The 26,349-nt window shown below is 44.4% G+C and overlaps 1 protein-coding gene across 1 annotated transcript; it reads right to left on the reverse strand.

The window, feature by feature from the left end:
• Positions 1-17,054: 17,054 nt before the first annotated feature.
• LOC137361659 (probable G-protein coupled receptor 139) lies at positions 17,055-17,948 on the reverse strand. The gene has a single exon (XM_068026368.1). The coding sequence runs from the start codon at positions 17,946-17,948 to the stop codon at positions 17,055-17,057; it is 894 nt and encodes a 297-aa protein (XP_067882469.1).
• Between the last annotated feature and the right edge of the window lie 8,401 nt (positions 17,949-26,349).

Raw genomic sequence — 26,349 nt, forward strand, 5'->3', positions numbered from 1 at the left:
GTCTCTACTCCGTTTAAACCGCCATGGTTTGGAAAAACTCTATATCAAACTTTCTCTCAATTTTCTCTTTAAGGAGAACAACACCGATTCTCTAATCCATCGGCATAAAACATCTGTCAGCCCTGGCATTTTCTCTTGAACATTTTCTACAACCGCTGTGAAAACGACACATTGTTCCTCAAAGTTCTGTGACTGGAACGGGCACAATGGTAGCATTGTCAATATCGTTCTGTCCGTCACACAGTCCGAGCTACACTTTTTCCCTTTTTCACCACTTCATCCAATACATCAATGATTGTTTTTGTGTCAACCCCTTCTTTCACATCGAGTTCGAAACTTTAATCATAATTGCATTTAAAATCTGTACCTCCTTCACCTGAAAACGGTCCACCTGTGACAGTTCACTTCTCTTCGACGAATTCCCTCTCTCAATTTAAGTGAACGGACACTGCATCAATATTCATTATAATCCGCTAACTTCCACAGTTATCTGGACAACACTTCCTCCAACTGCAGTTTGTGTAAATAATAACTTCCATTGTCTCAGTTTCCTCATCCTTCTGTTTGTCCCAACGTATCTTGACCACACTTCCTCCAACTCCACTTTGCATCAATAATAACTTCCATTCTCTCAGTTTCCTCATCCTTCTGTTTGTCCCAACGAGGCCATATTCCATACCAGAGCTTTTGTAGTCTCTTCATTTCACATTAACCGTGCATTCCTCACATTAATTTTGCAGAGGCCTCAGCTGCATCTGTTCCATCACCCGAGTGACTGTCCTCACCGCTTTCCTACCATCTAGAAACATGAGATTAATTCACTTATTCTCACTTTCCATTCCAACTACCTCCACCTTCAACACATCATCCTCCTCCATTACCACCATGTCCACCTAAAATCGCGAACAAAATATCTCTATTCAGTCTTCCATCACACCCAAGATCTGGTTTGGTTGCCCGCAGCTCCTTTCTATGCAGGTGCAACAGATGCAACACTTTACCTTTCACCTATGATGATAAGGTCTTTAGAAATAAAAGCGGGAGTAGGCCATTCAGCCCACAGATCATGTTCTGCATTCAATACCATAATGGCTGATCTGACAATGGCTGTAATTCCAATTTCCCGCCAGAGAACAGTATTTCCCGCCAGAGAACAGTAAGTCTTCACTTCCTCGTAAATGAAAAGTCAGTCTAAACCAGCCTTGAATATATTCAATGACCCAGACTCCACTGACTGCTGGGTAAGTGAATTCTAAATGCGATGGAACTTTCAAGAGAAAGAATTCCTCCTCATCACGATTATAATTGGGAGACCACTTATTCATAAATGGTGGAGAATGTGCTGAGCTCAGGGCCGGGCAGGGCACCAATGTACCACACAGCTGGGCTTAGATTGAGGTAGCAAGGTGAAGGGTGTTGCTTCATGCTCCTTGGATGTGGGTATTGCTGACGAGGCTGGGATTTGTTATCCATCTTTTGTTTTCCTTGTAAACGAGGTGGAGAGCCGCCTTCTTCAAACGCTCGATTCCATCTGCTTTAGGTACACCCGCAGTATAATTAGAAAGGAAGTTCCAAGATTTTGACCCAGCAATAATGAAGAAATGTTGATGTAGTTCCAACTCAGGATGTCTGTGGCTTGGAGGGAACTTTCAGCTGTTCATGTTTCCATGCGTCTGTCGCCCTTATCCTTTTAGGTGTTAGGGGTCTCATGCTTGAAAGGAGCTGTCAAATAATTTTTTGCAACTTCCTGCGGTGTGATATTGTATATGGTACACACGGCAGCCACTGCGTGCTGGTGGTGGAAGGAGTTAAATGATAGTATGGTGCATCAGATGTACATCAAGCAAACCCATTTGCTTGGATCTTGCTGAGGCGCTTGAGTTTTTTTTGGTTGTGGCACAGATCCAGGAAAGTGGAGTGCATTCCATTATTCCTCACGCTTGCCTTGTAGATTGCGATGTAAAAGTCAGTGGAGGAGTTATTTGTTGCATAAATCCCAGCGTCTGATCTTCTCTTGGAGCAGCAACATTTATTTGTCTGGCCCAGTTACGATCAATGGTAACGCCTATGATATTGATAATGTGATAATTGGGGAGTGACCACGATGATGAATATCAAGGGGAGGTGGTTATATTCTCTCTTGTTGGACATGACCATTTCCTGGAAAATGTATGATGTAAATTTTAGCTTCCTTTTATCAGCGCAAGCCTGATGCAAACAATGCAAAAAATGTGGTGTGTTTTTGTGTGAGTGAAGGCAGTCAGGTTCAATTTGTCCACCATACAACCAGAGTACATTTCAGCTCATCTTGGCCTCAGTGTTTGACCGAATAATTGCAAGAGGCAAAGGGTAGATGGAGGAAGTATGAACTGCCATCGATTTATTTGTTGAAACAAGCCACGAGCTTCATGATTGGCTGTGATAATTTCGAATACATGTATTGTAATGAGCAGGAAAACGAGGACAATACGCAGGGTTGTATCATATATGGACAGGAGGAGGGGTCATTGGATCTGATACAGGCTCTTTTATTCCCCGTCAATGCTTCGTTACATATTGTCAAGGGGAGTACACAATATGGAGAGTTATGCTGCTATCCATCGAACCATGGGGCTTGCAAACCTTACTCTGGGGAGTTAGATGAACGATGTCTCCCCACTACATGGCGGGACGTCGTAGTAACAGGGGGAAATGAGGTGGTACAGGGTCGGGGTAATGGGAGGGCTATCGTTACCTTGTTGTATATGGATCTGTAGCTTGAGGTTCCAGTTGGTAGGTGATGGAGGAAGATGTTAACAGCACAGCTCTGGCTGAGAGTTCTGAATGTGATTGAAGGAGTTCCACGGAAAGTAAGTAATACAATTCCGGCCCCAGGAATTATTTGCATCTTCTGGGTTACCTAAAAACAGTAACAAAAAAACCATTAACCCCGAGTACTATTCCAGTTGTCTGTCCAGGCAAAGCTGCCACAGATTTCACAATCATGTCAAACAGAAATCAAACACTCGGACTCTCTGGTAAATCAGATTCAATCCTTTGTAAACACAAACATTTTTCTATTTCAATAATTTCGCTTCCATTCTGGGGAAGATCTATTTCTCCCCTACATCCTAGTTTTACATTGTATTCCCAAATAGTTTTGTGAGTTCATGTTCGATTTCGCACAATATCAGGATGGATCAGTTCTACACTTACTAACGTGACATTTAACAAACCCTCAAAAATTTACAAGGCAAATCTGCCAACAAAATGCATGTCCACCTCCTTCTGCCTCTCCATCACATCAATTGCAAGCATTGCAGATTATTACTTTGGGGGTGAGGAGGTTCCTTGTTGGTTTGAATTACCCTGAGGGAGGGACTGCTCGCCTCACAGAATGTATCGTTCACCTGTCCTGCACAGGCCCGAAACCAGGCAAATCCCACGCCCTGACAGAGATCAACAAAGGAGCAGATAACATCCCAATTGCATGATCTGATCCTGTGAAGTTGTAACATGCAGAACCATTCTGTTAACTTGGTAAACATGCATCTGCCAAAGGAGAAAGCAGGAGCCGGTGTTACTTCCACAGAGGTTTATTCACAGTGCTCCGTGTGTACTCTGATCTTTCCACAATTAGTATCAGCTGCTCTGAATCACAATTAGAGCAAACAGTTATACATCCTCAATTGACAAATCATTTGCAACATTGGCTCATTCGCAGCATTTTGTTGTCAGTCCATCAATGTGTCCGTTGCACATTATTATTTTTCTTGTGATTCCTGCTCGAATATATAAGCCACATGTGAGCATTTCTGCTCCTGTCTGAAGAGCAGAACAGCTCTTCAAATGACCTGCACTGCATGAATGCACACCCGCTGGACTGTTCATTCAACCCTCACCCCGACATCCAACACTACGGCACTCACTCACACAGCGACATACACAAACACACTTAAGGAAAGTACAGTTGAAAATAACAGTGCACTTTTACAGCTGATAAGCAAAATAATAGTTCATAATTCACATGGCTCATTCTCGAAAAGACACGTTGCAGACTTGATGAAAAAGACGTCTTCACTCCTAACGTGTAGCTTAGCTAAATTCAACAGCCAGAGTCAGGTGCTGAAGTGGCTTTCAGGATTCTCTTGAAGGGATAGAATTTCTGCAGGCCACAGACCTGATTGCTTGTAGATTCGTTACCACGAGGTCAGCTTACAGTGCTGGTGGATTCGAAATGGAACAGACTTGGAGACTTCACCATGTTACAGTCTCCAATTATTAAGGCATATAATTTGCTACTCTTTCTGCTTTTGCTGTCGTGTCTTTCCTCAGACAGCACTTAAAGAATAAAAATAAACCAATATGGCGACCTTACCATGTACATTACCACATTTCCCTTTCCCAATTATGGTGTTGGAATTAGGATGATTATTCATTAACTGACTTATTGCTTGATTACGGTCTTTGTTTCAGAAAGACCCATTCAGTTCAGAATTGCGTCTTGCATTGTCTCAAGATACGTGGAGTTGCCATTTCTCAGTCTGATTTGTGTCATTTTGTCCTTGTCAGACAGTGTGGCTGTTTGGAACGACACTGATCAGGTCAGATAAACTTTGGTGGCCATCATAGGCGGCTCGTTTGGTCTATTTTAAAAGACAGGCCAGTTACAAAATGCTGCACACTGAGTAAATTCCTATGTTAAAAGATATGAATTTTACATGGCTTTACTGGCATGGCAATAATATTAAAGTAATTGCGTCAAATGATTTCAGTGCGAAAATATATTGAAAAAAATATAAGACACAAATCCCATTGCAAAGGTTCTTCAATCCGAGCAGGCTCCAGCAGTTATAGGACAGCTGCCCAGTATCACTCGACTTGTGATGGTTCCACTCTTCCTTTACGCATGAACTTTGCCAACTTCCATTCCATTGCAATGAGGAAATAAGTGGGTGAACCCAGACCGTAGAGGGTGGGGTGGCATGAAACCAGTGACCTGCAGCGAAATGGTCGCCGACCACAACCATGACAACTTACATTTACAAAGCGCGACGCACATCCAAAGAGACATCTCAGAAGACATAATAGAGCTGGTTAAAACAGCGTGACATAAAGAGCGAGTGGAAAAGGAGGGAGTGCGAGATTGATGAGCACGGAGTGAGAGATATCGACTTCTAGACAGGTTTTGAAGGCAAGAATAGAGTTGAACTGATGGAGTGCTGGAATTTCCCATGCCCTGGGTGCAGTTTATTGGGAAACAGCTGCTGACGGTGCAGCAGAAACAGTGGGGCATAACAAATATTGTTCGACATCAGATGGCAAGGGAGGAGTGGAGTAAGTTCACAGCGATTTATAGCTTGGCAGATTGTCGTGATTGACAGGGTGCCATCTGCAGCAGGATTGATATGGTCGTCCATGGTTCTTCAAATTATTTCAGTGGAGCATTGAGGGTAAGTAGAACTTGGTGGAACGGTGCTGGACAGGGATTGGGGTCTTATTCCTGTTCAGGATTTGAGCTTGTGCATTCGGGATACCTGCCGTTTAGGCTGTGCTCCTGATTTGGTCCTGGGTAGACAAAAACTGGATTTGGAGACAGGGATAGTGGGATTGACCAGGAGCAGAGCCTGGTCATGTGACCCTATAATAATAAAATTTTGGGTAACTTGTGCTGGCTGCTGTTTGATTGGCTCCTGGCTTTGTGATCAGATTTCCTCACTGGTTACCGTTCATGAGCTTCACTGAACGTGGACTGCAGCTGACAGCAGACACAGACAGTATGATTCCTCCATATAAATAGAAGAAAAATACGAGAGTAGAATGTGGGAGGTTAGCCAGAGTGTATTTGAACATTCAAATCTGGAGCTGGCAAAGCCACGGATGAGTTTTCAGCAGCATTTGAGGTGACACAGGGGAAGAAGAATGGGAAATTGTGATGGCGCAGGCTTGCGGTTGTAATCAATTCCCGAGGTCAACTATGTAACCAAAGTTCCAAAAATATGCTTCATTCTCAGACAGTTTCCAGGAAAAGGAATTCTGGTTAGAGATTAAATTTTGTAACAAGGAACAAAGTCAATGGCTTCAGCCTTTCCAATATTTAATTGAAGGACATTGCTGTTCACCCAGTGCCATATTTCTGACATGCCGTGTGACAATCCAGAGACAACTGAGGAGCAAGAGATGTGAGGGTGAAGTAGACTTTGGTGTCTTCAGCACCAATATTGAAACTGACATTCTGTTTCTGGGTGATGTCACTGGAAGACAGAATGTAAGTGAGAAATAGATACTTCGGGATAAACAGAGACACTGCTGCAGAAATTGGAATAGAATCTACTGATGTCATATTCAGGCGATGATTATAAAGATAAGAATGGAAGCAGATGATTGAAGTTCCAGACACGGGGACGATGGTGGGGAGAGTTGGAGGATTGGCTGATCAACTCAGTCCATTGCTGCGGAGAGGACGAGAACTCTAGGAGGAAAATTTAACGTTTATTTCAGTCACAAAGGATGCCATTTGTGATTTTGATAAGAGCTGATATGGTACTGTGGCAGTGACGGATGTCTGATTGGAAGACTTCAATCGTGGAGTTATGGAAAAGATAGGCACAAATTAAGGAGGCAACAAGAAAAGGCAAGAGCTTGGGGTGGAAACCGACTTTGGAAATCGATTAAAGAAAGGGTTATAAAATAACAACAATAAGTGCTGGAAATACTCAGTAGGTCTGGCAGCATCTGTGGAAAGAGTAGCAGAGTGAAAGTTTCAGGTCAGTGAGCTTTCATCAGAAATGGCAAAGGTGAGAAATGTGACAGGTTTTAATCAAATCAAGCTGGAGTAGGGCAAAAGAGAACAAAATGGAAGGTGTTGATCGGCCAGAGGGTCACAGAGAATAACTGACAAGGAAATCACGGGTCAAAGGCAAAGGCAACGTAGATGTGCTAATGGTGTGGTGAAAGACAACACGTTAGTGCACAGAGGGTGTTAAATGACTGAATAATGAAAGCTCTATCCAAATGCACAAACATGAATGAAAACAGTGGGCAGGCACATGATGAAAAAAATTGAATGATGCAACAAAGTAATATAAAATAATTTAAAAATGAAAGGTAAAACTAAAAATAAAAGCAATGGGGGCTAGTCATGCTCTGAAATTATTGAACTCAATGTTCAGTCCAGTTGCCTGTAGATTGCCTAATCAGTAAATGAGTTGCTTTTCTCTAGCTTGCGTTGATGTTCACTGGAACAATGCAGTAAGCCCAGATCAGAGATGTGGGGATGACAGCAGGGGCGTGTGTTGAATTGGCAAGCGACAGGAAGATCGGGGTTACGTTTCCGTGCTGAGAGGAGGTGTTTGGAAAAGCGGTCACCTAATCCACGTTTCGTCTCCCCAATGTGGAGGAGATCAGATTGTGAGCAGTGCGTACATTGTACTAAATTGAAAGATGGACAAGTAAATGGCTGCTTCATCTGAAATGGGTGTTTAGGGCCATGAATAGTGAAGAGAGATGAGGTAAAAGGGAAGGTATTACACATTCTGCGATTGAACGTTAGAACATTACAGCGCCGTACAGGCCCTTCGGCCCTCGATGTTGCGCCGTCCTGTGAAACCATCTGACCTACACTATTCCATTTTCATCCATATGGCTATCCAATGACCACTTAAATGCCCTTAAAGTTGGCGAGTCTACTACTGTTGCAGGCACGGCGTTCCACGCCCCTACTACTCTCTTAGTAAAGAATCTACCTCTAACATCTGTCCTATATCTATCACCCCTCAACATAAAGCTATGTCCCCTCGTGTTTGCCATCACCATCCGAGGAAAAAGACTCTCACTATCCACCCTATCTAACCCTCTGATTATCTTATATGTCTCTATTGAGTCACCTCTCCTCCTCCTTCTCTCCAACGAAAACAACCTCAAGTCCCTCAGCCTTTCCTCGTAAGACCTTCCCTCCATACCAGGCAACATCCTAGTAAATCTCCTCGGCACCCTTTCCAAAGCTTCCACATCCATCCAATAATGCGGTGACCAGAACTGCACGCAATACTCCAGGTGCGGCCTCACCAGAGTTTTGTACAGCTGCAGCATGACCTCGTGGCTCCGAAACTCGATCCCCCTACTAATAAAAGCTAACACACCATATGCCTTCTTAACAGCCCTATTAACCTGGGTAGCAACTTTCATGGATTTATGTACCTGGACACCAAGATCTCTCTGCTCATCGACACTACCAAGAATCTTCCCATTAGCCCAGTACTCTGCATTCCTGTTACTCCTTCCAAAGTGAATCACCTCACACTTTTCCGCATTAAACTCCATTTGCCATCTCTCAGCCCAGCTCTGCAGCCTATCTATGTCCCTCTGTACCCTACAACATCCTTCGGCACTATCCACAACTCCACCGACCTTCGTGTCATCCGCAAATTTACTAACCCACCCTTCTACACCCTCATCCAGGTCATTTATAAAAATGACAAACAGCAGTGGCCCCAAAACAGATCCTTGCGTTACACCACTAGTAACTAAACTCCAGGATGAACATTTGCCATCAACATCCACCCTCTGTCTTCTTTCAGCTAGCCAATTTCTGATCCAAGGCTCTAAATCACCTTCAACCCCATACTTCTGTATTTTCTGCAATAGTCCAACGTGGGGAACCTTATCAAACGATTGCATGGGAAGGTGCCGTGGGAAGGGGACGAGGTATCGCGGGTAATGGAGGAGTGGACCAGGTTGCTGTGGAGGGAATGGTACCATCGGAATGCTGGCAGGTTAGGGGAAGGGATGCCACCACCGTGTTTGGTGGTGGCATCACGCTGGAGGTGGCAGAAATGGCTAAGGATAATCCTTTGGATATGCAGGCTGGAGGGGTGCAAAGTGTGGAGAAGAGGAAACGTGTCGCGGTTCTGAGAGGGAAAGGAAGGGGTGAGGGCGCAGGTACAGGAAATGGTCGAGACACCGTTTAGGACCCTGTCATCCACAGTGGGTGGTGGGGGGGGCGGGGGTGGGTGGTGGGGATTCGCAGTTGTGGAAAAAGGAAGATATATTGCTGGTGCTGTTATGGATGGATTCATCATCAGAGCAGATGTGTGGGAGGAGGACAAAATGTGAGAATGAAATGGAGTCCTCACAGGAGGCAGGGTGTGAGAAAAGGATGGCTGGGTCTAATCCCATTCTCTCTATTCTGTTTCAATGATTCTGGGAAATGCTTAAATCCCTGATGCAAAGGAAAGGGCAAGGAAATGGAGCCTTATGATCCAATGTACTTTGTTTCATCCTGATATTTTGTTTTTAGCTTAATTTGATGCGTGATAAATTTCAGTTATTCCAATTTACTGGCAATGATAATTGACCTAAAATTAAGAGAAAAAGATAATTAAACAAATAAGTCAATAACATGAACGTTTGGATAGTAAATATAAGAAGGTTTAGCAAAGGAAAGAGATAATTCATTAGCTGGTTTCACGATCTGTTGAAGTATAGGTCAATTTCAAGCTCTCAGGATTCTGCTCTTGATATCGAAACCGCTTGCAGGAATAAAATGTGGTGCATACTCCGGAAAGTTCAGAGTCTGTCCAACACAGAAACCTGATGGAACCCTCATTGCTATCCATCAAATAACTATCATGCATGGCACAGTTGGCGTCTTGTTGACTTAATGATTGGTAGTAGCTGTTGTTTGGTAAACTTAGTTGTTTCTTAATTGCATCTTCCAGTTGTTAACACCTGGTTTGAATCGGCAGGAATGTGTTACCCATGGAGAAAATGTTTTCTTTACCCTACCAGGTTCAATCTGATGCTGAGCAACTCGGAGTTCCTAAGCCGGACTCTTACAAGGTCATGGTGTACAGCAACTTATCAGAGTTCAGAAAGATTCCAATTTCATAAGAAATTGAATTTTACAGAAACTTTCAACTTAAACAGTTGTTATTCATTAATACTTTAAATGAATAAACATACTTTCTAATCTATTTATAATTACAACAATGCACTCATTGTAACTTAATCATGTTTCATGACTTTTATAATCATGACTGGCTGGTACTTTATGCAGAAACAATGCATGTAGATAACACCGAATACAAAATACAGAGTATGAAACGGCTGAAAAGACAGATGTCTTAAAATGGCTTCCTTGACCTTATTAGTTATTAAAGCGAATACAGCATCAAAATGCTAAAATTAAACTGAAATCTAACACTCCGGGGCTGCCAACAGCCAACCCTCCAACCCAGAGATTTTCAAGTTTGACATCAACTGGAGCAGCAGCAGTCTTCGGAGGACCTGGGATGTGGTGGATGAACATGCAAACAAAATACTGACATTTGCCACGGAAAATACCATTAAGGGGCGGCACAGTGGCGCAGTGGTTAGCACTGCAGCCTCACAGCTCCAGGGACCCGTGATCAATTCCGGGTACTGCCTGTGTGGAGTTTGCAAGTTCTCCCTGTGTCTGCGTGGGTTTTCTCCGGGTGCTCCGGTTTCCTCCCACAAGCCAAAAGACTAGCAGGTTGATAGGTAAATTGGCCATTATAAATTGTCACTAGTATAGGTAGGTGGTAGGGAAATACAGGGACAGGTGGGGGACAGGTGGGGATGTTTGGTAGGAAAATGGGATTAGTGTAGGATTAGTATAAGTGGGTGGTTGATGTTCGGCACAGACTCGATTGGCCGAAGGGCCTGTTTCAGTGCTGTATCTCTAATCTAATCTAAGATAACTACAGCAAATATTACTCATATTAGATACAGCAGATGTCACTTGAGCTAATCGCAGAGTATATTAACTCAACAGTACACAGAAGATATCACTTCAACTAATCACAGCAAATATTGCTTCACATTACTACAGAAAATGCCACTTAAACTGGAAACAGAAAACAACACTGAAACTAGACAGTAGAAATATCACTCAAAATTTTCACAGCAAATTTCAGTGAACATGAACACAGCAAATATCATGTAAAAGGGATACAGCAAAAATCAACTAAACTGGAAGAACCAAATATGATTGAAACGGTCACAGCAGATACTACATAAAACTGAGCAAAGCAAATAGCACGCAAAATGACCACAACAAGCATCATTTAAATATCATTTAATGTGGGGACGGCAAATATTAGGTAAACTGCACAACACACAGGAAATGTTTGTTAAAATGTCACATCAAATATACCTTAAGCTGAACACAGCTAATATCACTTGAACTGGACGTCACAAACTTCATGTTGCATTGTCACTACTGGATGAAAAACAACTGTTAGTTACAGTATTTTTGTGCACGTGGATGTTCTTGTCACCTGCCATTCTACACAGCATTGTAATGTTTATTTGCAGCTATGTTCAACATGTTTAAATTGGAGTGGAGGGGGAGATCATTTCACCAACAGGAAGTGGTCCGGTCACATGACCTCGAAGCCATCCTTTTTTAACCAGTCTGCTTTTTCAGCCTTGAAGCAGCAAATCAACATCTCCGGGGCCTGCCGACAAAAGGAAGCAGAGAAGCCACAGTATGCAAAGCAGCAAGAAAATTTCCTGACCACTGCCAGTTTCACTTCGTAAAAAACAGGTAACCAGAAAGTAAGCTGCCTCCGCTTATCTTCGAAATTGCAGGAAGAGGAAAGTTTAAGAGAAGAGATTTCCTGCAACTCCTATTCCAATCGGCATTTCCAGTAAGTTAGTTGCAGCTTTGAACTTTATCAAAGTTAAATAAGGACCCTAGATTCATTGTAACCCCCGTCAGTCTGCAGTTCAGGTAATCTCCACTGGCAAACGTCCTTGCACTTTGTCAAAGAGAGCAACAGCACTGAAACTGACCCTTCGAGTCTGTGCCAACCAACAACCATCCACTTATAAGCTAATCCCATATTCCCTACCAGTAGTGTGTATAAGCTGGGGATGTTGGCCACCTCGAGGACTTCTGTGTTGGAGATACGGTCCTGCCACTGGATGCCAAGGATTCTCCGGAGGCAGCAAAGTTGGAATGAATTGAGACGTTGCTCTTGGCTGACATACGCTGTCCAGGCCTCGCTGCTGTAGAGCAAGGTACTGAGGACACAGGCTTGATACACTCGGAGTCTTGTGTTCCGTGTCAGTGCGCCATTTTCCCACACTCTCCTGGTCAGTCTGGACATAGCAGTGGAAGCCTTTCCCATGCGCTTGTTGATTTCTGCGTCGAGAGACAGGTTGCTGGTGATAGTTGAGCCTAGATAGGTGAACTATTGAACCACTTCCAGAGTGTGGTCGCCGATATTGATGGATGGAGCATTTCTGACGTCCTGTCCCACGATGTTCGTTTTCTTAAGGCTCTGGTTAGGCCAAATTCGTTGCAGGCAGCCGCAAACCTGTCGATTAGACTCTGCAGCCACTCTTCAGTGTGAGATGTTAATGCAGCATCGTCAGCAAATAGGAGTTCCCTGATGAGGACTTTCAATATTTTGGTCTTCGCTCTAAGACGGGCAAGGTTGAACAACCTGCCATCTGATCTTGTGTGGAGGAATATTCCTTCTTCTGAAGACTTGAACGCATGTGAGAGCAGCAGGGAGAAGAAAATCCCAAACAGTGTGGGTGCGAGAACACAACCCTGTTTCACGCCACTCAGGATATGAAAGGGGTCTGATGAGGCACCGCTATGCTGAATTGTGCCTTTCATATTGTCATGGAATGAGGTCATGATACTTAGTAGCTTTGGTGGACATCCAATCTTTTCCAGTAGTCTGAAGAGACCACGTCTGCTGACGAGGTCAAAGGCTTTGGTTAGGTCAATGAAAGCAACGTAGAGGGGCATCTGTTGTTCACAGCATTTCTCCGAGAGCTGGCGAAGGGAGAACAGCATGTCAATGGTCGATCGCTCTGCTCGAAAGCCGCACTGTGCCTCAGGATAGACACGCTCGGCCAGCTTCTGGAGCCTGTTTAAAGCGACTCAAGCAAAGACTTTCCCCACTATGCTGAGCAGGGAGATTCCACCGTTGTTGTTGTAGTCACCGCGGTCACCTTTGTTCTTACAGAGGGTGATGATATTGGCATCACGCATGTCCTGTGGTATTGCTCCCTCGTCGGAGCACAGGCAAAGCATTTCGTAGAGTACTGAGAGTACAGCATTATTATCACTCTTGGTTATTTCAGGGGGCTTTTCCGCTGGCCAGAGAATCAATGGCATCACTGAGTTCCGATTTTGTTGGCTGTACGTCCAGCTCATCCATGACTGGCAAAGGTTGGGCTGCATTGAAGGCGGTCTGAGTGACAACATTCTCCCTGGAGTACAGTTCTAGATAGTGCTCCACCCTGCGGTCCTTTTCCTTGCGTTGGTCAGTGATTGTATCCTCTGATTAGGTTTGAGGGGGGCGATCTTCTTGATGGTTGGCCCAAAAGCTCTCTTAATGCCATCATACATTCCTCTGATGTTTCCGGTGTCTCAGGCCAGCTGCATATGACTGCATAGGTGTTGCCAGTAGTCATTTATGCAGCGCCTGGCTGTTCTTTGTGCAGTGCTTCTGGCTGTTTCAAGTGCTACGGATGATAACTCACTGGGGGCTTTGTTGTCGTTCAGCAATGCAATGTGCTTAGCGGCTATGACAGGTTCCAGCTTTTCAAAATGAGATTTAAACCAGTCTGCATTCCACTTCACGCATTTACCATAAGTGGTCATAGCTGACTCATAGATGGCGAGTCTGATGTGGTTCCACTTGGTCTCCTGTGGGAGTTTTTTGAAAGGCTTTTTCAAGTGAATTTAGAATTTTTTGTTACAGCTATGGATAAAAATTCTGTTCGTGTTGATGCGCGGGTGGCCCTTCTACTTGGAGGGATGCAGCTTCTTTGGTTTGAGTCTAACCGTACTTCACACAAGGGAGGGGTCGGTGTCGCAGTCCGCACTTTGAAAGCAGCGTGTGATATGTACACTGCTTAAGGAGGCTCGCCTTGTGACGATGAGGTCCAGCTGGTGCCAACGATATGATCTTGGGTGCCTCCAAGAAACCTGGTGACCATGTTAACTGTGAAAGAACGAGTTGGTGATGCAGAGGTTATGAGAGGTTATGCAGAGGCCATTGTAAATAGCCCCAAGTGCAGGTAAGTAGCAGGACAATCGCGGGAAGAAGGGGATCTGGTAAGGAATATAGAATTAATGTAGATTAACATAAGTGGGTGGTTGATGGTCAGCACAGACTCAGTGGGCCCACGGGCCTGTTTCAGTGCTGGATCTCTCTATGACTCTAATTGTTGGTGACCGGGAAACAGAGAAAGGAAAATTAAGCATGGAGAACAAATAAATGGCTGAAAGGTTCAGCAAGTATTTTGTGATTGTCCTCAGCCCAGAATACACAAATTGCATACCATAAATAGCGAGAAACAAAGGGGCGAATAAAAGCGAGGAGCTTAAGTTCATTAATGTGAGCAGAGTACAATATTGGAGCTTGTTTTATGAAGTAAAAGCTGACCTGATTACTTACATTCTGCGGTGAAAAAAGAGATATCTACAGAGATAGTTCATGCACTGTTCATGATTTTCCAAACTTCCCTAGATTCTAGAACTGTTCCAAGGATTAGAAGTTTGCAAATTTAACGCTGCTACTCATGAGAGGTAGGAGAGAGAAAACTACAGGCCAGTTACCCTGACATCAGTCATCAGGAAATCCTGGAATCTATTATTAAGGAAGTCTTAACAATGCACTTAGCAAATCAAATCAAGTGAACAGCGTATTAGGAAAGGGAATTCGTATTTGACAATCTTATTAGAGCTTTTCATGAAGTAACTGGTAGGGTTGACAAAGGGGAACTAGCAGATGTAGTATACTTGAATTTCCAAAAGTATTTTGAATAAGTGGCCAGATAAAAGGTGAATATGCAAGATAGGGCACATGGAGTAGGGCTAATATACTAATATGCATCGAAGATTTATTTAAGGACAGGAAGTAGTGAGTCGAGATAAACGGGGCATTTTCAGGTTGTCAGGCTGTAACTAGTGGAGTGTTGCAATGATCATTGCTGTTGCTCCAGCTATTTACCATCTATATTCGGGACTTAGACGAAGAAAGTGAGTGTAATGTTTCTAGATTTGCTGACGATACAAAACTGGGTACAAATGTATGCTGTGACGCTGAGACAAAAAAGATGTACGCAGTTTAAGTGAATGTTTAACAAGGTGGAAGCTGAAATATAATGGGGAGCAGTGAGGTTATTCACTTTGTTATCAAAACAGTAAAGCACTTTATAAAGTGTGTGTTCTGATGGTGCTTCTATATTTTTGTTAAAATGTTTTGGGGGCTCGTGTATTTTGCAATTGTAGCATTGTATTATTTGTGGAAATTGAAAATGATTCTATGGATTTACTTTTCATTTTGCTATATGAAAACAACCTTTACTGGAAGCCACCTATCTTCAGACACATACCCAGCAGAGGCTTTGTGACTTGGGGGGGATTTTGTCCAGAGAACTGACAGGTCAGGATTTCTTGGGATCTGGAGCTAGACCATTGAGATATTGCTTTTGGTTTCGCTTGAGACAGTGTCTTGGGGATGTTAACTGTTTTGAAGGCAGCTGGAGAAAACCAGCCAAGCAAGCAGTCACAATAAGCACCCTGTTCCATCTCTTTGAGATGTTCTTTGAAGCGAGTGTAAGAGATCGAGAAATTGATGTTGCATTCCGACTGAAAGGCCTGCCAGAAACCCCTGTTGTCACATTTCTCTTGGAAAGCCTATCAAACTGATCTTCAACGTCGCCTGGAAAGAAACGTTCAAGAAATGTCCTACTGACTGCCATCTGCATGCATTTGTGACACCAAACCAAAAAGGGACAGTTCTTCCTCTTCTTCTTCTTCTTCTTCTTCTTCTTCTTCTTCTTCTTCTTCTTCTTCTTCTTCTTCTTCTTCTTCTTCTTCTTCTTCTTCTTCTCTTCTTCAGGAATTAGTAAGCATTTGGCCAAGGAATTCTTTTTGTTTATAAGCGAGCTCGAAAGAAAATATCTCTAATTTTAAAGTTAACCGTTGTGTGTGTGTGTGAGTGAGTGAGAGAGAGAGAAAGTGAGTGTATGAGAGAGAGAGAGAGAGAGAGAGAGAGAGAGAGAGAGAGAGAGAGAGAGAGAGAGAGGCAGGCAGGCGCAGGTAAAAAGAGACTTTCATATTTCGCTCTGTGCGTTAATGCTCTGCTTCGTTACTGGTTAAGTCTAGTTTGATAAAAACTGACAATTGTGTCGTTTACAAAGGAAACCTGCTTGGTGTATTTTATTCTAGGATAAAGAATAGAATCTTTGACTGATGATATCGGTAACTGGGTAAACATATGTTGTGACCTGTGGAGAAGTGGAACCAGAAAAGAGAGTGCATTCCTCCAATTTCGGCCCTAACGCATGAAATCCTTAAATGTTGGTGTTCAGAGAAACATAGGTGTCCTCGTACAAGGACTAATGAAAGTTAGAATGCAGGTACAGCAAGCAATTTGGAAGGAAAATGACATGTTGGCCTTTATCACAATAGATTGATGCATTTATATTGAGATTTGGTGAGACCAGACCTGGAGTACTGCGTGCAGTTTTGGTCTCCATATTTAAGGACGTATATACTTGCAATGGAGGCTGTACAGTGAAAGTTAACTAGATTGTTTCCTGCCCAATATTCTGTGGAGTTTAGAAAAATTAGAGATATCTCATTGAAACGTACACGAATCTGAAGGGGCTCGACAGGATGGTCTTTGTGAAGCTGTTTTCCCTGGCTCGGGAATGCAGAACAGGAAAGTACAGTCTCAAGATAAAGGGGCGCTTAGTTATGACTCCGATGAGGAAATGCATCTTCAATAAAAGGGTTGTGAATCTTTTGAATTCTCGACTTCAGAGGGTGAAGGATGCCCAACCATTCAGTGTGCTTAAGGTCGAGGTAGGCAAATCTATGTTGCCTCCCAGGGAATGAAATGATATGGAAAAGAGGCAGGAAAGTAGAGTTCAGAAAGAAGATAAGCCACCATCGCATTGAATGGCGAACAGGTTCGAAGCACTGAATGGTCTGCTCCTGCTCTATTACTTATTTGCTTAGTTTCTTAGAATAAGAGACACTATTTGTTCTGTTGCTTAAACTTCCTCAGCACATCTCATTGTTTAATCAATTTTAAAATTATTGTAATGGGGTACATCACCACATTCTTCAACTGAGATCTGAACTTCGTCTGTGTCACAGCGTAAATACAAGTATTTGTGCAGCAACTCAGGAGCTGAAGCATGAATCCCATTTCCATTAAAAAAGCAGGTAGAATTGCAGAATTATAAACCAACCACCACATGCATTTCCATATAGAATGCACCATTAACTCTGACCATAGCAGTATGAAATTCCCCGAGATAACAAACAGGAAAATGATGGATTTTCTTCGGTTATCCATTTCTGGGTCTCTGGGGCTCTCTCCACTGCTGTGAGGTCGCAGTCGCCTTCGTGCTCTGCTGGCAACTTTCATGTGTCTGACAGTAAAAGCAGTGAGTAGTAAAATCAAAACAAATGCGACCCCAGGGGTTATAATGCTATGAAGGAAAGCAATTGTTCCCCAGACTAGTGAAGACAGAACGTCTGTTTTCACACGGCAAAACCAAGGGCTGTTAAAATGGCTATACTGATTTGATACCAGAAAATACCAGGTGATGTCTTTTAAACAGCTCAGCACAGTCACTGTTCCAAGAACCATATCAGCTGTTTTCTCTTTGCAATATCTAATTTTTAGCTTCTGGCAACAAATGGCCACAAATCGATCAAAGGTGAAAGAAACTGTGAACCAGACAGAACAGTCCGTTGCTGCATAAAGCAGGGTGGCATGGATATTGCACACACAGATGTCATAAAGCGCGAGAAATGTTTCCCGATAACGAATTGGAATGTGCCTTAAAATTAGGTAGAGGATAATGACCAGTAGATCCGCCGCAGCCATGGCCACCAGGTAGCGAGTGACACATTTGGAGAGACCGCACTTTCCTCTAGAGAGGATTACTATCGTCATTAGGTTAACTGTGAGGGAGGGAAATAGACAGGAACATTATACATCAAGCTGAAAGCAATTGTTCCAGTGTGAATGCATACATATTGAGATTTGAAAATCTGTTACTGTGTCAAATGATATAATGAAATGATTTTGCATGTGGCAGGGTTATCCGCTGCAGACAGTGATTGTCATTCAATGACGTCAGCCATTTAACCGGAAAAGTTATTATCTGGGATGACGTGACATATGAACATAAACAGACAAAATCAGGGACAGGATCACATCTGCAGAAAGGGAGGCCGTCGAGGAGGGTTTGTCTACCGAGTCAGGAGAGGTGAAAGTCAGAATCAGGAAAGGACAGCCACTTTTTGGGAGCTTTCTCTTGACACCACCAACCCCAATCCCCCACCCCGCCCCATAGCAACAGAGACACGGAGGAACAGAATAGGAGGCAGATTTTGGAAAGGTGCAGAAGTAACAGGGTTGTTGCCATGGGTGACTTCAACTTCCCTAATATTGATTGGAACCTCCTTCGTGCAAATAGTTTGAATGGAGCAGATTATGTCAGGTGTGTCCAGGAAGGTTTCTTGACTCAATATGTAGATAGGCCGACTAGAGGGGAGGCTATGTTGGATTTGGTGCTCGGCAACGAACCAGGCCAGGTGGCAGATCTCTCGGTGGGAGAGCATTTCGCTGTTAGTGATCACAACTCCCTGACCTTTACGATAGTCATGGAGAGGGATAGGAGGAGACGGGATGGGAAAATATTTAATTGAGGGAGGGGGAATTACAATGCTATTAGGTAGGAAGCGGGGAGCGTAAATTCGGAACAGATGTTGTCAGGGAAATGCACGACAGAAATGTGGAGGTTGTTTCAGGAGCACTTGCTTCGACTGCTGGATAGGTTTCTCCCGTTGAGGCAAGGAAGGGATGGTAGGGGGAAGGAACCTTGGATGACAAGAGATGTGGAACAGCTAGTCAAGAGGAAGAAGGAAGCTTACTTAAGGTTGAGAAAGCAAGGATCAGACAGGGCTCTAGAGGGATACAAGGTAGCCAGGAAGGAACTGAAGAATGGACTTAGGAGAGCTAGAAGGGGACATGAAAATGTCTTGGTGGGGAGGATTAAGGAAAATCCCAAGGCGTTCTACACTTATGTGTGGAACAAGAGGATGGCCAGAGTCAGGTAGGGCCGATTAGGGATGGTGGAGGGAACTGGTGCCTGGAGTCGGAGGAGGTAGGAGAGTTCCTTAATGAATACTTTGCTTCTGTATTCACTAGTGAGAGGAAACTGGGCGTTTGTGAGGTCATCATGAAACAGGCTGATATGCTCGAACATGTTGATGTTAAGGAGGATGTGCTGGAAATTTTGAAAGTCAAGAGGATAGATAAGTCCCCGGGGACAGACGGGATATACCCAAGGATATTACGGGAAGTGTGGAAAGAGATTGCCGCGCCTTTGGCGAAGATCTTTGTGTCCTCACTGTGCCCTGGAGTAGTACCAGATAATTGGACGGTGGCAAATGTTATTCCCTTGTTCAAGAAAGGGAAGGGGATAACCCTGGGAATTATTGACCAGTGAGTCTTACGTCGGTGGTGGGCAAATTATTGGAGAAGATTATGACATACAGGATTTATGATCAATGGATGGGTTAGCTATTGAACAGGCAGATACCGAGCCCATAGAAGACAGAGGGTAGTAGTAGATGGAAAGTATTCAGCATGGAACTCGGTGATCAGTGGTGTTCCGCAGGGATCTGTTCTGGGACCTCTGCTCTTTGTGATTTTTATAAATGACTTTAATGAGGAAGTGGAAGGCTGGGTTAATACATTTGCCGATGACACAAAGGTTGCTGGAGTTGTGGATAGTGTGGAGGGTTGTTGTAGGTTGCAACGGGACATTGACAGGATGTAGAGCTGCGCTGAGAAGTGGCAGATGGAGTTCAACATGGAAAAGTTTGAAGTGATTCATTTTGGAAGGTCGAATTTCAATGCAGAACGCAGGCTTAAAGACAGGATTCTTGGCAGTGTGGAGGAACAGAGGGATCTTGGGGTCCAGGTCCATAGATCCCTCAAAGTTGCCACCCATTTTGATAGGGTTGTTAAGAAGGCGTATGGGGTGTTGGCTTGCATTAACAAGGGGATTGAGTTTAAGCTCTGCAACCTACAACAGCCTTCCACACTATCCACAACTCCAGCAATCTTCGTGTAATCGGCAAACTTGCTAACCCAGCCTTCCACTTCCTCATTCAAGTCATTTATAAAAATCACAAAGAGCAGAAGTCCCAGAACAGATCCCTGCGGACACCACTGGTCACCGAGCTCCAGGCTGAATACTTTCCATCTACTACCAACCTCTGTCTTCTATGGGCCAGCCAATTGTGTATCCAAACAGCCAACTTTCCCTGTATCCCATGCCTCCTTACTTTCCGAATGAGCCTACCATGGCGAACCTTATCAAACGCCTTGCTAAAATCCATATACACCACATCCACTGCTCTTCCTTCATCAATGTGTTTAGTCACATCTTCAAAGAATTCAATAAGTCTTGTGAGACATGACCATCCCCTCACAAAGCAATGCTGACTATCTCTAATCAAACCATGCTTTTCCAAATAATCATAAGTCCTGTCTCTCAGAATATCTCCAATAATTTGCCCACTACCGACGTAAGACTGACTGGTCGTTTATTCCCAGGGTTATCCCTATTCCCTTTTTTGAGCAAGGGAATAACATCTGCCACCCTCCAATCATCCGGTACTACTCCAGTGGACTATGAGGAAGCAAAGATCATCGCCAACGTCGCAGCAATCTCTTCCCTCGCTTCCCGTAATATCCTTGGGTATATTCCGTCTGGCCCCGGGGACTTATCTGTCCTCATATCATTCAAAATTTCCAGCACATCCTCCTCTTAACCTCAAGCTTTTCGAGCATATCAGCCTGTTCCACGCTGTACTCACAAACGACTAGGACCCTCTCACTAGTGAATACTGAAGCAATGTATTCATTTAGGTCCTCCCCTACTTCCTCCGACTCCAGGCACAAGTTCCCTCCACTATCCCTGATCGGTCCTACCCTCACTCTGGCCATCCTCTTGTTCCTGACACAAGTGGAGAACGCCTTGGGATTTTCCTTAATCCTACCCGCCAAGACCTTTTCATGTCCCCTTCGAGCTCTCATAAGTCCATTCTTCAGCTCCTTCCTGGCTACCTTGTAACCCTCTAGAACCCAGTCTGATTCTTGCTTCCTCTACCTTAAGCAAGCTTTCTTCTTCCTCTTGACGAGCTGTTCCACATCTCTTGTCATCCAAGGTTCCTTCACACTACCATCCCTTCCTTGCCTCATCGTGAGGAACCTTTCCAGCAGACGCAGCAAGTGTTCCCTAAGCAACCTCACATTTCTGTCGTGCATTTCCCTGAGAACACCTGTTCCCAATTTATGCTCTCCAGTTCCTGCCTAAGAGCATTGTAATTCCCCCTCTCCCAATTAAATATTTTCCCTTCCCGTCTGCTCCTGAAACCTCTCCATGACCATAGCAAAGTTCAGGGAGTTTTGATCACTATCACCGAAATGCTCTCCCACCGAGAGATCTGCCACCTGGCCTCGTTCGTTGCCAAGCACTAAGTCCAACAGTGCCTCCCCTCTAGTCGGCCTATCTTCATATTGAGTCAGGAAACCTTCCTGGACACACCTGACAAAAACGGCTCCATCCAAACTATTTGCACGAAGGAGGTTCCAATCAATATTAGGGAAGTTCTTGTCACCCATGGCAAGAACCCTGTTACTTCTGCACCTTTCCAAAATCTGCCTCCCAATCTGTTTTCCGTGTCTCTGCTGCTATTGGGGGGGGGGGGGTCTATAGAAAACTCCCAACAACGTGACTGCTCCTTTCCTGTTTCTGACTTCCACCAATAATGAGTCAGTAGACAAGCTCATCTCGACGACATCCCTTTCTGCAGCTGTGATACTATCCCTGATTAGCAATGCCACCCCCACCTCTTTTTCCTCCCTCCCTATTCCTTTTGAAACATCTAAACCCCGGAACATTCAACATCCATTCCTGCCCCTGTGATATCCACGTCTCCATGCTGGCCACAGCATCGTAGCTCCAAGTACTGATCCATGCTCTACGTTCATCACCCTTATCCCTGACACTTCTTGAGTTAAAATAGACACACTTCAACCCATCATACTGGCTGCAACTTTGTCGTGTCAATTGTCTAACCTTCCTCACAGACTCTCTGCACTCGGTATCTGCCTGTTCAATAGCTACCCCATCCATTGATCCGTAGCTCCGATTCCCATCCCCCTGCCAAACTAGTTTAAACCCTCCCGAAGAGCTCTAGCAAATCTCCCGCCCAGGATATTGGTGCACCTCCAGTTCAGATGCAACCCGTCCTTCTTGTACAGGTCCCACCTTCCCCAGAAGGTATCTCAATGATCCATATATCTGAAGCCCTCCCTCCTGCACCAGCTCTGTAGCCACATATTCAGCTGCACTCGCTCCCTGTTTCTAGCCTCACTAGCACGTGGACCGGTATCAATCCTGAGATTACTACTCTGCTCTCCCTGCCTTTTAGATTCCATCCGAACTCCCCATATTCGCTTTTCAGGTCCTCGTCCATTTTTCTAGCTATGTCACTGGTACCGATATGTGCCACGACCTCTGGCTGCTCCACCTCCGCCTTAAGAATCCTGTAGACTTGATCGGAGACATCCCTGACCCTGGCATCCGGGAGGCAACATACCGTCCGGGAGTCTCGTTCGCGACCACAGAATCTCCTGTCTGTTCCTCTATCCATTGAATCTCCTATCACTATCGCTCTCCTATTCTCCCCCCTTCCCTTCTGAGCCACCGAGCCAGGCTCAGTGCCAGAGACCTGGCCGCTGTGGCTTTCCCCTGGTAGGTCATATCCCCCAACTGTATCTAAAACAGTATACTTATTATTGAGGGGAACGGCCACAGGGGATCCCTGCACTGTGCGCCTATTCCCTTTCCATCCCCTGACGGTCACCCAGCTGCCTTTATCCTGTAACCTAGGTGTCACTACTTCCCTATACCTGCTCTCTATCACGCCCGCAGCATCCTGAAGGATCCGAAGTTCATCCAGCTCCAGCTCCAGTTCCCTGACGCGGTCTGCGAGGAGCTGGGATTGGGTGCACTTCTCACAGGTGAAATCAGCAGGGACACAAGTGGTGACCCTTACCTCCCACATCCTGCAAGAGGAGCATGCAACTGCACTATCTTCCATCCCTTCCGCTATAAATTGACAACAGAGATTAAAGAAAAAGGAAAACCTTACCTTACCAAACCCTCCACACAAGAGTCCTTTTTTTTGGTTAGATGTGGAGGATGGGTGGGAGAAACTACACGTGTAGTGTTTCGGGCTTAGCCACTGCCCGAATATATAAGTTCATTCACCCAGCAGTCCCCGTGTCCGCCGAAACAAAAGGTAAGTTACTTTAAACTGAAACTTACCTTCCCAGCTGCCACCTCGCTCGCACTATCGCTGATCCAAAAGAAGCTGCCGAAACAGAAGATAAGTTACTTTAAACTGAAACTTACCTTCCCAGCTGCCACCTCGCTCGCACTATCGCAGATCCAAAAGAAGCTGCCGAAACAGAAGATAAGTTACTTTAAACTGAAACTTACCTTCCCAGCTGCCACCTCTCTCGCCCGATCGCAGATCCAAAAGAAGCTGCCGAAACAAAAGGTAAGTTACTTTAAACAGAAACTTACCTTCCCAGTTGCCACCTCGCTCACACTATCGCTGATCCAAAAGAAGCTGCCGAAACAGAAGATAAGTTACTTTAAACTGAAACTTACCTTCCCAGCTGCCACCTCGCTCACCCTATCGCGGATCCGAACGAAGTTGCCAAAACAAAAGGTAAGTTACTTTAAACTGAAACTTACCTTCCCAGCTGCCACCTCGCTCGCCCTATCGCTGATCCAAAAGAAGCTGCCGAAACAGAAGATAAGTTACTTTAAACTGAAACTTACCTTCCCAACTGCCACCTCTCTCGCCCTATCGCAGATCCAAAAGAAGCTGCCGAAACAAAAGGTAAGTTACTTTAAACAGAAACTTACCTTCCCAGTTGCCACCTCGCTCGCACTATCACTGATCCAAATGAAGCTGCCGAAACAAAAGGTAAGTTACTTTAAACTGAAACTCACCTACCCAGGTAAGAGTACCCAGAAGAGGGTAATAAATTTCAAAAGGACACTGACAGACTAGTGAAATGGGCGGATACATTGAAGATGGCATTCAGTGCAGAAATGTCATGGACATTGATGGCGTGGACTTGTCTGCAAAAATAACAATTTCAAACTTTGAATGAGGCATGAATAATAGAAATGCCAATATACACTGAGAATGGTTGTTGGAAGACATCAGAAGACTTTGAAAGTCTGGCTAAACGAGCAGACACCTACAATTTGCAATTTCAAATTTGGTGGCACAGTGGTTAGCACCGCGGCCTCACAGCTCCAATGACCTGTGTTCAGTTCTGTGTACTGCCTGTGCAGAGTTTGCAAGTTCTCCCTGTGACTGCATGGGTTTCCGCCAGGTGCTGTGGTTTCCTCACACAGCCAAAGACTTTCAGGTTGATCGGTAAGTTGGCCATTGTAAATTGCCCCTAGTGTAGGTAGGTGGTAGGAGAATGGTGGGCATGTGATAGGGAACGTGTGACCAGTGGTGTTCCACAGGGATCCTTGCTGGGACCACTGTTGTTTGTGATATACATTAATGATTTGGAGGAAAGTATAGGTGGACTGATTAGCAAATTTGCAGACGACACTAAGATTGGTGGAGTAGCAGATAGTGAAGGGGACTGTCAGAGAATACAGCAGAATATAGATAGATTGGAGAGTTGGGCAGAGAAATGGCAGATGGAGTTCAATCAGGGCAAATGCGAGGTGATGCATTTTGGAAGATCCAATTCAAGAGTGAACTATACAGTAAATGGAAAAGTCCTGGGGAAAATTGATGTCCAGAGAGATTTGGGTGTTCAGGTCCACTGTTCCCTGAAGGTGGCAACGCAGGTAAATAGAGTGGTCAAGAAGGCATACGGCATGCTTTCCTTCATCGGACGGGGCATTGAGTACAAGAGTTGGCAGGTCATGTTACAGTTGTATAGGACTTTGGTTCGGCCACATTTGGAATACTGCGTACAGTTCTGGTCGCCACATTATCAAAAGGATGTGGATGCTTTGGAGAGGGTGCAGAGGAGGTTCACCAGGATGTTGCCTGGTATGGAGGGCGCTAGCTATGAAGAGAGGTTGAGCAGATTAGGATTATTTTCATTAGAAAGACGGAGGTTGAGGGGGGACCTGATTGAGGTGTACAAAATCATGAGAGGTATAGACAGGGTGGATAGCAAGAGGCTTTTTCCCAGAGTGGGGGTTTCAACTACTAGAGGACACGAGTTCAAAGTGAAAGGGGAAAAGTTTAGGGGGGATATGCGTGGAAAGTTCTTTACGCAGAGGGTGGTGGGCACCTGGAACGCATTGCCAGCGGAGGTGGTAGATGCGGGCACAATGGAGTCTTTTAAGATGTATCTAGACAGATACATGAATGGGCAGGAAGAAAAGAGATACAGAACCTTAGAAAATAGACGACATGTTTAGAGAGAGGATCTGGATCGGCGCAGGCTTGGAGGGCCGAAGGGCCTGTTCCTGTGCTGTAATTATCTTTGTTCTTTGTTCTTTGTTCTTTGAATATGGGGTTAATGTAGGATTAGTATAAATGGGTGGCTGTTGGTCGGCACAGACTCGGTGGGCAAAGGGCCTGTTTCAGTGCTACATCTCCAAATAAATAAATAAACCAGGAAACATAATTTATACATTTGGGTAGGCAGTCAGAGGAGAGCAATATAAACCGTGTGATGTATGTTTTAAAAAATTCCAGAACAGTAGAAAAATAAAGTGGAATAGTTAGAAAGAAATATTAAACGTTAATAAATGACTGGGTGGGCACCAGTTAGGGCATTTCGTCCAATTCTGAGCACATAGAAACATATGACAAGCCAGAAAAAAAGGAGGAGGCCATTTATCTCTTCAGCCTGCTTTCCATTCAGTGAGACCATGGCTTAACTACGAAATAACTGGATATATCTCCCTTCATCCCATATCCATCAATACATTTCAATAACACACTTCTATCAATATCAGGCTTAATGTTGTTAATTGATCCAGTATCAAATGACATGTGCAGAAGAAACTTCATAAGTCTCCCACACGTTGTGCGTAGTAATGTTGCAAAGTTTCATTCTTGAAAAGTCAAGCTCATTTTTATTTTTTTTTTCATGGGTAGCAAGCATCGCTGGCAAGGCGAGCATTGATTGTCCATCCAGAGTTACCCCTGAAAAGGTGGAGGTGAGCCGCCTTCTAGACCCACTGCACTCCTTGTGATGTAGGTGCACA

The sequence above is a fragment of the Heterodontus francisci genome, unplaced genomic scaffold (genome assembly GCF_036365525.1).
Source record: "Heterodontus francisci isolate sHetFra1 unplaced genomic scaffold, sHetFra1.hap1 HAP1_SCAFFOLD_66, whole genome shotgun sequence".
NCBI lineage: Eukaryota > Metazoa > Chordata > Chondrichthyes > Heterodontiformes > Heterodontidae > Heterodontus > Heterodontus francisci.

Excerpts from the sequence above, each read along its gene's own strand:
- LOC137361659 (XM_068026368.1), bottom strand. The coding sequence starts at position 17,948 with ATGACGATAGTAATCCTCTCTAGAGGAAAGTGCGGTCTCTCCAAATGT.